We start from the raw sequence: 11631 nt of genomic DNA, 5'->3' as shown, positions 1-11631 counted from the left end.
TGGTTGACAATTAAACGCTTGGCACCATCACATCCATTTATTTTTAAAAAAATTAAAAACTGTTTTTTTATATCTATGGTGTCAAAACATGATTGCCAACCAAAGTTGTCAACCATGTTTGTACAACTACCTTAATTGTTTTTGTTATTAAAATGGTAAATCCCCTTTAATCACATTCCTCGTGAAGTTCACAAATGGCATAAACAATGCCATACTCGCCACATAAATTCCTCAAAATTCATGATGAGTGCATGCAACAATTCAAATCTTACGAACAAAGGAGAGATGAATTACTATGAGCAGAAAATGTAAATTTTAAGAACATCGAATAAAATTTCTGCATAATATCCAGTGAGGAATCAGATAAACATGAAGGAAAAGGTTGGCAAAAACAACGCCTTCAATAAAAATACACACAGATATGCTGATTGCAAATAATGGATCAGTAATTTCTCAATCCATTTTCGCTCTTTTTGAACTTGGAACATCTGAGATGCTACTGACTCTCTGCTGGGATGTTGTATCATGCAGAAATGCACAGTTTACTCCATCCCTGCAACCCATTGGGCTCTTGAAGAAGATGCAAGGCTTCATCTTTGATTTCTCTCCTCTTCGTTTCTTAGTATTTGCAGATTCTTGAGTTGTCTGACTACATAAATGGGGCAAAGTTTCTTGTCTTTCTCCTCCATGTTGCCGTATGAGGCTCTTGTAAGTTCTAGGATCTCCTAGAGATGCAGACGGTGTGCCTGATAAAAGATTGGCTCCAGACGGACAGAAACTGGGAACTGTTCCCATGATTTTATGAGGATGATGAAAGGGTCGGGTTGGTGTAGCAGAAGGTGGATCTCCTCTACTGACGACGATTGGAACTGGATCATAAAAATTATTAGCTAAAGAACTCAAGTTGAGCATACTTGGTGGACCGATTGATGGCAAACTATGCAAGCTGAACGATGACATACTCTGCATACACAAGGATGGTATATTTTGCGAGCCAATGGCTTGTATATTCTGCAAACGGGATGAGGAAATATTCAGCAAGCTAGAGGAGAGCACATTCTGCAAGCTGGAGGGGGGCAGATTCTTCACAATGGATGCTGCTCTGGGATTCATGGTGAGTTGTTCAATCATTTTTCGATCATTGAGAAGTTTGACAAGCCAGTTTCGATCAATTAATTCCTTCAGATCACTGTTTGCCATAAGTGCAGTCAAAGCAGCATTTGCAGCTGATACAAGATCAGACTCAGTGACTGTTGATGGGAATTGAGCACGAGGGGTGGTAGCGCCACAGCCCTGAGACAAGGAAGTTCCCTGTGCCAATAGCCGGACTTGTGGGTTTGGAGCCATGTAGTCGACTGTTGACGTATCTAGCTCTGCATCCTCGTCTTCAATAGGAGTGATGGGAATCAGAAGGGTGTTTTGGTCGTTTACAAAAGTGTTTTCCACTCTCACTTGTGCATAAAGGCTGCACAAAGATAAAAGCAAATGTATAATTCAAAGAACATAAAAAGAAATGGCAACTCACAAAAAAGAGGGACAAGAATTGTACTTGGGAGGGATAGGAGAAGGATGTGGATAAACAGCTTCAATAACTCTCATCTCCCGTTGGGTTTGAGCTTCCAATTCTTTGCTTTCTTCTCCAGCAACCACTTGCCATGCACCATCTAGTACAAACTGCAAAGGGTAGGAAAAAAATGGAGTAGTAGAGTAAGACATGGCTTCGACCTACGTACTGTGCTATAATTCTGCTAGGACAATATCAAACAACCCACCACTGCCTTTATAAAATAAATGGGAAAAAAATTAAAAAAAGGGATCTTCTTGGGCCTCTCCTCCTGCATGGAGTACAAAGAAAGTTGTACAATCTGGAAGAATAAAAATTCCAGAAGGATGTGGGAAAGCATGAAATCTCCAATTACTGAAGGCATAGTGTGGATATTTTGAACGTATCAATTCATAGAAAGGCCAGGTTTGAGAATACTGTCCTGAAAGAGAATAACTTATTCTCACTGTTTAGAGCCCAACCCCGCTACCCCCTTTCTCCCCAAGGATTATGCAAAAGTTCAAACAACAATTAAACATTATCATTGTCCCCACTTTAAATCTTATGCCTGAAAAAGTTTTGTGCTTAAATTTATAAAGAATGAAAGGGGACAAGAACAAATGAACTCACTTGGGGAGGGCATCTCCATTTGACAAGAGGTATTTTGGACAACTTATTTCTCCAAAGATTTGGTGTCTGGATTCTTTTGAAGCCGGGTGGAAAATCGTCATCGGATTTCAAAGCCTCCGAGTTGACTTGTGATGGAGATTCTTCTGATGAAAACAACCTTACCTATTGAATGCAAAGTATACCATTAAGCAGTGATATAAGCATTATACTTAATTAGGTAACTCATTTTAGTCAATCAACAGATATTAGTCTATAATCAAGATAAAGTACTCCACAAACGATGAATCTTAGAATGCTTGATTTGTGGAGATGTATTCTGTAAACACAAACAATTAGAAGAAATATATGAAACTAGTTGGCATATCAGGCATAAAATAAATAGCACTCCTACATTAAGCATATAAAGCAGCACAGTGAAAAACCTAACTGAAGAACCATTAACCAGTCAACACATCGAAAACAACCCACTCATCAAAAAGAATTTCATAACTTGAGAGATTTCTGTGTCTTTTGTGCTTAAGCAGGCACAAGTACACCTATGTAGCCCACCTTTCAACTGACTTGGACAACTCTGACAGATTCACTCATTAATATAAAACATACTGTGGGAACTGGTAACACTGGCTCCAGCTTATCCCTAATCCACAACTCTAACCTCTTGGAGAGAAAGTATGCAATAATCTCCACGTGGGAAGAAGATAATCAGCATAAACTAAAGACAAAGCAAATAAAAAACATAGCAATTATATCATTCGTCTCAATCTTTAAAAAAACAATGAACTAAGTGAAATTTCAATTAAATTTGGGGTCGACTACATGAATCATTTTTTGCACTCTGTTCCGTCCATCGTTACACCTACTAGAATATCTAATGCAATCAATTCCTTCGCAACCATAAAAATTCATGACTATTTTCGTCTTCTAACATACTTCTAGTGGATCAGACCTTCATAATTGTTGACCACAATGAAACCAACATATCCCTTGCCACCTCCTTGTCTAGTCACCATTCTTGAGCCTTTTCCGGTCACCAGAGCACCAAGCGAGCTACTTTACGGTGTTGATTGCCACCAAGGTCTCAAGGATGAAGAGCGAGAATTGGCTAGCGTTTCCAATTTCCCATTTCATCTTCATGATTTTCGTGTTCATAATATTCCAAGCTTATGGACTTTTTAGTCCTTTATTTCCTTGGACACATGTCCCCTCACCATAGAATTCATAACAGATTTTGATTCTTGATGGTTCCGGGGACATGTGGCTTTCACCCATTAGCTAGGTTGTTATTTTCATTAGCTATTTCGTTTCGTCTTTTTTACATATTCATTAACAGTTTTGCCACATGAGACCAAATCTAAAAGCCATATGGCCGAAAAGATGTTTGTCGGTTCCCTTTAAGAAGGCAAGATACTTGAGAGTTTTCCCATAGCTTCTACTAACATAAATTGCTGGAATCTAATTACTCACAAGCTTAATGGGCACAACCTTACGCCGTTAGGTTCAGCCTCCTGCCTACTGGGGTTCGGCCAGCCAAGTCAACTTCTTGCCTTAGGCAAAAAATGAGTTTTGCGGGCTTGTGGCTTTGCTCCTTTGTACGCAGCCCACAGTGTGGTGATTTTAAAACTTCACATTTTTGAAGTGTCTTTGGCAAAGCCTAGTTTGGTTCAATTCTGCAGTGACGTCATTATGGTTGGCCATGTGGCTTCCTTCTTCCTACGTGGGACTCTCATGTGCCACATGAAGCCATGTAGTGACAGTTACTACTTATGTTTTGACACTTAGTCCTAAGCTAGAATAAGGGAGGAGGATTGTTGTAGGTTGAACCTCAACATAAAATTTTATCATACTTTAAGACCATTAAGTTGAGGAGCCTCTAATTATTGCAGCTTCGTGGAGTCAATACTCGGATCAACCTCCGTATTGAAGTCGGCGTGGGGTTGGAAGCTCCTAGGGGTTACAAGGGAGGGGGCCCCATGCTAAAATTCATTTACGGTAGTTTAGGAAATTGTGTTCTTGTAGATTTCGTCATAGGAATTTGAATCTTTGTAAATTTCAATTTTGCCATAATTTGTTGAGCCATTAGGCTTTTATCACCGTCATAAAAGAGATAAAGGGACATTAGAAAAGATAAGTATTCATCATAGTGAAATACTACAGTGATGAAAGAAGATGTAGTTTCACATTGAGATGACTTTAAATCTCGTGTGTGTTTTCTATTAATTGCTCTCGGTGAAATAAAATTAGGATCTCTAATTCTCAACAAAGACATGAATCATCCTATTCATCCCAACCCTTAATAGAGAGAAAAAGAAACAAATCTGAGCTAGAAATAAAATGAAAATTTGCAATAAATAGAAAAATAGAAAACATGATGTATAATCTAAACATGATCAAACTAGACTAAATAATTTTTTATTGGAACTTAGACCATTTTCTTGCCTCTCAGACTTCCAAAGTACCCTTCCGACGTTTTTTGATGGTGAACTTTTATCTACCTACTCCTTGTCCTAGCTTGAAAGTGGTTTACTAGTGCAATTAATGTCATAGATGTAGATATAGAGTAATATTCAACATTCTACATTCATGGACAGTTAAACATATTAATTCACGTTCATTAACGTTATAATTAACACTAAATGAACTGCTCTGAACTTCAAAAAGGGAAGAACACCCATTCTTAGGCTTTTTCCAGCAAGGATACACATAACCAACGATTATTTCATCAAGCAATAGTTAAGTCTCTCACAAATGTGCAATAAAGACAGATTTAATTTCACATTCCATTAAAAAAAATTAATTTCAAATAGAAAAATAAGAATTATATATTTGTTTCATCTTCCACTTAAATTTAGAAAAGATTATTTCAACTTATTGTAATTAAGCTGTTTTTGCATTGAATTTGATATTTACCATCTTTTAGAAAATCAAGATTGAAAATGGACACAAACCATTAAAGATCAACAAGAATCAAAAGATTTACCTGACAAAGATTAACATCGGAAGCCCAAGTAATCCTTTTTGATTTCTTCGATTTTTCCATAATTTGCAAATACAAGTTATTGGATGTAATTTTTAATCATATATAGAAAACTATTGATACAGTTGCTTTTTGCAATTGCGGCCACCAACTCTGAATACTGAAATCCCAAAGAAACCCTAATCTATTTCCTATTTTTTATCGCTTGTTTGGTTGTGCTTTTAAGAGCTTACAAGTTGTAGCTAGTGGGTCCTATGAAATGTGTGAATAATAAATGAGTAGTAAATTATAAATCCTACGAAATGTAGAGATAAAAAGTATGTTTGACCAACTTAAAAAAAAATAAAAAATAAAAATAAACTTCGACAAACATGCACTTAGTTTATCGGCCTATGTACATAGAGGGGAAATATCCAATGAAAATTTTGGAAAGTAACCCTAGATCCTCGGAGCTTTTACTTCTTTCGAATATCTCTTATTTTTCACCGGGACCAATATAGGTTTTTTTCAGTAACGATCAAATTGAGCCCTGTTTTGAATGGTCACATGGCATAAGGTGCTTTGTAGCGTTTTCCATTTCTATAATTTTATTACCCAAAATGGTTCCAAATTCATGCACATAAAGTCAAAAGAACGTGCCCTAGATTTCCTTGACATTATAACTAATGTTCCTAAATTTCAGTTTTGAGTATTTAACAATTAGTTGACCTATAATATATTAGCTTGACGTGAATTGATCCAAAATTGTGGCTAAGATATATCAAAATATATTAACACAAATCCAAGTTGCCTAACCACCTTCAGACATATAAATGCATGAATAAAATCAAATCCATTTTTTCATGTTATTAAGCCCCCGTGTGGCTCCCATTCTTTCCAAATTTTAATGGTTGGAATAATTTTTTTTTAAAAAATGTGTGGTTGAAAAAAGAATGAAAAGATTTTGATTTGCGCGTAATATTATTTTATGGAAGATTGTGTGGTTGAAAATAAGAAAGAAAGAGAATGGGGGCCAAACGGGAGCTAAAAATGTCAACATATAATATACAACAGACAATCCCTTAAAACAACACACAAACACATTATTGATCAAAAAGAAGGCACACATAAACTCAGTGACCATAAAAGTTATTAACCTATAATTATAAAGAAGGCAATCTCCATTTATTCAATAATGGGATTGCGTAAGTGCAGGAGGAGAACTGCAGTTATGGAATTTTCTGTTGGCAGAATGTTCCTCCACTATCATATTTGATGCTTACAAAAGGATTTCTGACCATCCTGCCTCTTTTCCTCTATTAGACATCTATCTTATTACCATCTTTCATAGCTCACCTTGACACTTTGCATTTGGCGAGCATATGAACCATTTGTATAAAATCCAAAATTAACTAAAGGTTTCATGCATATTCTACATCACCAGCTGTTTTAGATACTGGAAAAAAACCTACATAATGTTTGTAACTCCACTGTGATTTTAAACTACTTGTTCAGAACTTATTTCAGTAGCAAGATACTATTATGCAATATACCATAAGATTTACAAATAATTCCTTCATAACATACATATGCATGCAAGATATGAAAAATGTTGTTCATGTTTTGAAAAGGAAAAAAAAAAGTCTCTCGTGAAGTTATTATCAAACTTATGATACATATCACATAAAAATATCTTGTGGATCCAACTGAAAGATAGCTCATAAAAATTCAGCTAAAGAATCTCTGTTAACTATAATCTGCCTAAAACAAAACCTTCCACAATAAAGAACATTTGGACATACAGAAATAAACTATTCAAGTCAGCCTTAAAAAGTTCAAAATGAAAGGACCAAGTACTTTATGTACATAGTTGAAGGAGAAAAACATGCCAGTAACTAGGAAAGGCATTGACCTTAAATTGCATCCGTATGTAAACCCCTTACCGATTAACTCACTGCATGGCATTGATCTATGGTCATCAATCTGACTCAACAATGCTGGATTTGATGAATTGCAGCTCCTGCTTCTTCTCTTCCGCTTTCCATTGTTGCAAAAATAAAAAGAGGAGAATTTATAGACCAGAGGGATATGGCACCTAATAGTTTTAACAAGTTAAGAATACGTTCAGAACTATCAACTCCGTAAAAATTACTGTTCAATATTACATTTCAACTTCACACGCCATTATACTTTCCCTTTGTCAAATAAGTTATTCATAACCACGAAATTTAAACACTACAATGAGAAAATAAATAACCAACCGAATTACATAATCCACATACATTTCAGTTGCTTAAAATCACATCTGTTCATAAAAAGGCAGCATATGCCAGGTTGTGAAAAGTATAGCATCCAAGTATTATTTCTCTTATATAATGAAATGTCTATTTTAAAGTACGCACAATACGTAGCCAGCAATGATTATACAAAAGAATTAAAAAAAGGAATCAGAAAACATCATATGAGAAAATGTCCTCTAATCACACACAGAATATGACAACATTCGATCACAAGCATAAAGGCAAAATATAATCATCAAATTTGTTACTTCATAATCCCATAATAACAACACATTCAGACTGAAGTCAATGAACACCAGGCACAACCCCAATTTAGTTTATCTTATTATGCATTCAAGAAGCAAACATTGGCTAGTGAGAAAATGCTGAAAGAAAAATCTTAGCAACTATTGTATGTCAAACCTAGAGTGATGCAATATGAGAGATTATATCAAAATGGTGGTCTTTACAACAGAGATGATGGCAAGAACACATGAATGTTTCAATCCAAATGTATCAGCTTATATCTTTTTGGGCATGCCGACACTTGGCAGCACTATCCATAACAATATTGCTAAACACTTGGATCTCTTGCAGATACATGATTCCTTCTGTTTAATCCTTGACCAGAGTTTTTCCTTATTTTAATTACTGATGAACCCTCTTACTAATGGGCTCATCAATTGCAAATGCTATTCAGATGACTGAATTTCATCCTTGGCGAGGAAAACACAACTTTTAGATACTAATGTTCTTATAAATTGCAAATGCTAATCACGTTACTAACATTCAAGCTGGAAGTTCAAAAGAACATGAGTGCCGAAATAGCCACTCTTTTTTACCAGTCACTGAACTAAGCATCCATTTCATACCCAAACAGTCAAAACTAGAAATCCCCATCCTTACAAAGAGAACTACCACCAGTTAGACATATTCTCATTGAATAACCCAAACCCACCAAAAGCTATTGCCTTCATTCACGCGATACAGACAAGAATTTCACGAAAAATGCTCAAAATTGTTGTAATTGAAACATAAAAACTAGAAAGCTGTAACCTTAGACCTCAAATGAGTACACAGAGACCGCATATTCGATAAATTGTAAATACCGTAGAACACAGACCCAAGAAAAACTAATTATCACACCGTTCAAAAAAGAAATCCCACAAAAAATTTCCAATCAAGGGATGAACCCATTACCTTGAATTTAAGGAAAGGTAAGTGGAGCTCTTCTTTAGGTATGACAACAGGCCACTGCTCACAAGCTTCTCCAAACATCTACTCCGTCTCACGAGTGAGAATCAAGCTACGGATGGTCCGGGCGGCGACATAGATGAAATCGAAGGTTTCTTCGACACCATTAACGAATGCAATTGCGACTCGTCCGTTCGGCGCTTGTCGTGGACCTGGCCTTGCGGACTTTTCTTTGCGCCAAGAATTCCATGGGTCGAGTCACCTTTCACAAAAACTTCCAACGTTTTCGCTGCTTCTCTATAATCTGTGTGCTCTAAATTCTTGTAATATTAAAAATAAAAATAAAAAAAATCACTCTTTTAAATTACTATAGTCAAAATTTTAAATCAATTTGTCAATATACAGAGAAGAACACCAATGCACCTTATATTGATACCATTTTGAGGGGAAATGTGTTAGTAAAATTTATGTATTTTAATAAAAAGTATACAATTTTTATGCAGCCAGTAGAATCTATAAGAAAATCATACTTAAATAAATTTAAAGAAATTTTTAAATTCATAACTTTCTTACAGTATGTATAGATTGATGACTCCTCCTTACGTTTTCTGTCTGTATGCTCCTTTGTTTCACTTCGTTAAATTTTCTGGACTGTCTTCCCTAACGGCAACTTGTCTGACGGTACTACTTAGTCCCAATGATTTTGAAGAGATCCGTACATGATTTGTATATAGACATAAAATATATAAAGAATTGACTAAAACATAAAATTTTATTCAAGAAAGAAGGTTTAAGAGTATGAAGAACTCTCAAACTTATTTAATTACATGAAAGATCCAAAGATAGATCTATTGTCATTGAGGGTTTAGTCTCGAAATGTATACATTAGAAATTCAGAATAAGAAAATTTTTCTCTAAAAATTTCTCATCCTCTTCTCTTCTTGAAGTCCTCATTTAATAGTAAATTGGAAAAATTCCTTTTTGCTATCATCCATTCTTTTGTCATTATAAACAATTTTTCTTTTGCCGAAAGCAAAAGTAATGATAAAGTGATATGACAAGAATTTTTTCTCTTTTCTCAAATTTTCAAAGATGCTCACTCTTTAAAAAAAAAAAACAGGTGCATTCTCTGTCAAAAGTTGGCAAATTTTTCAAAAATCATATTTCTTTTTGAAAATAAGTCTGATTCATCCTCCTTAGTCTTGCTTTTGGTGGATGCTTTTTTAGTGGATCCTCCACTTGTCTCTCCTTCTTTTCCCCAAAATAAATCTTCTGGAGATTTTTCTCTGTCCTTTTCTTCAAGTAAATGACAACATTTGCATTTATGATATTTTCCAAGACTTTGCTTCAAAACTTTGCAAAGATGTCATTGGTAGTTTGATGGAGTGTTTGGCACATTATAAAAATTCTTCTCAGAATTGCAGAAAATTTTTATTCCTTCAAGTTGAATTGTTGATCCTGTCTTACTTGTAACCAAGATAAAATTTGATGAATAATTTACCTTGATTTTGGACTCATTATTAAAAGATTTTAATCAAGTTAAAATCCTTTGATAAGAAAGATTTCTCCAGTCCTGAAGTGTTAACTCATTAACACATTTAATTTCTCCTTGAACTGGTTTATTCAGAATCACTTCCGGCATGGTTTTAATCTGAATATGATGATATTCTTTAATTAGAAATCCTTCCTCATTCCAAAAAGGAATCGTACTGTTTATTTTCAACATCATTTGCAATTTCTGATTTTTAATAACAAATTTCTTAAAATCTTTTAAAACTTTAATTAAATTATTATCAATCTTCTGGATTTCCTCCATTGATTCACTAAGGATAGTCATTTTGATTAGTTCACAGTGAAAAGCTATTTGCACCATTGTTGGATCTGCTCCTTCAAAGAAGATAAACTATCCAAATTTCTTATCAATTGTTCCAAAGTATCCTTTTTTTGGGACAGATGATCCCACAATTTTTGCTTCTTCTTCATATTGAAGAAAATCTTGCAAAGTAATTTCACTGAGAAATGGACTTTCTTGTGGTTTATGAATTTTTCCAATTCTTTTGAATCTACTAGGAATAGACTCTGGTTCATTATGGGATTCAACTGAATCTTTAAAAGATAACATTCTAATCCTTGGGTTTTCATTTGGTAGTCTAAAGAGTTGGGCTGGAAATCTAGGCCCGACTCTTATTGAACTTGGATTTTGACAATAATTTGGTTTCAAATGAGTATTGTCATCTTGAAGAAGTTGTTTATATGGCATTGGGTTTTCACCCTTTTCTTGGTGGAATTTTGAAAAAGCCTCATGGGCTTCTGTATAGGTTTCGAAACTTTTGTGTTTGTAGAGCTTTCCTTTTACAAGTGGTTCAACTTGTTCCCAATTTGTATAGAAACCTCTGTGTGGTCTATTGTAGATTACATAGAATTTTTTCCCTACCATTGAAGTATTTACACCAACCAATGGTTGATTTTCTTGAGTTTTTAACTCTTCTTTTGGATTTTGAATGTCCGTTTGTTCTTGCGAATACTGAGGCATAATATGCTCTCCTATATGTATTTGGATTTCTTGTAACGCCCCATTTTTTTTTATTATTAAGCATAAACACGGGAACGTTACGAAAACTCATTTTTCTTTAATAAAAAAAATGTGGAACTATATAAAATTTTTCAATAAACAAATAATTGTAACGTTTAAATTAAAATTATTGAAAGCGTATCTAACCATAAACATAAACTCCTAAGTAATTCAAATAATGCGTTCTAAATTAAAATAAACAAATTGCTAAATTTAAAATGGCAAACTTATTTCTTTTTCTCTATTCTTTATCCACTTGGCAATCCGCATCATCAATTCTCCACTGTTCCAATCGACCCGAACTAATCTGAAAAATTAATGTAAGAGTGAGTATTAAAAATACCCAGTAAGATACGTGCAAATTTCCATACACAGGTATATAACAAATAAATAATACACTTCATACCGCTCTTCTCTTATGGAGTATATCGGTGACCAAGCGACACACCCATCTTAGGTC

General features: G+C 34.7%; 1 protein-coding gene across 1 annotated transcript; it reads right to left on the bottom strand.

The window, feature by feature from the left end:
- Nucleotides 1-286: 286 nt before the first annotated feature.
- LOC111374543 (zinc finger CCCH domain-containing protein 6-like) lies at nucleotides 287-8966 on the bottom strand. The gene is made up of 4 exons (XM_022997221.1): nucleotides 8606-8966; nucleotides 2174-2335; nucleotides 1550-1674; nucleotides 287-1465 (listed from the first exon to the last, which is right to left on the bottom strand). Exons 1-4 carry the CDS (start codon nucleotides 8681-8683, stop codon nucleotides 454-456), a joined length of 1377 nt encoding a protein of 458 aa, XP_022852989.1. The 5' UTR covers nucleotides 8684-8966; the 3' UTR covers nucleotides 287-453.
- Between the last annotated feature and the right edge of the window lie 2665 nt (nucleotides 8967-11631).

Source organism: Olea europaea, unplaced genomic scaffold, assembly GCF_002742605.1.
Source record: "Olea europaea var. sylvestris unplaced genomic scaffold, O_europaea_v1 scaffold1259, whole genome shotgun sequence".
In the NCBI taxonomy this organism is placed as follows: domain Eukaryota; kingdom Viridiplantae; phylum Streptophyta; class Magnoliopsida; order Lamiales; family Oleaceae; genus Olea; species Olea europaea.
This window is presented reverse-complemented; position numbering and strand designations above follow the sequence as displayed.

Bases quoted from the DNA above. Each gene is read 5' to 3' on its own strand.
- LOC111374543 (XM_022997221.1), bottom strand. From the start codon at position 8,683: ATGTTTGGAGAAGCTTGTGAGCAGTGGCCTGTTGTCATACCTAAAGAA. The intron at 2,336-8,605 runs GTAATGGGTTCA...TGCATTCAATAG, and splicing joins TACCTTTCCTTAAATTCAAG to GTAAGGTTGTTTTCATCAGA. The intron at 1,675-2,173 runs GTGAGTTCATTT...TACCCTTTGCAG, and splicing joins AATGGAGATGCCCTCCCCAA to TTTGTACTAGATGGTGCATG.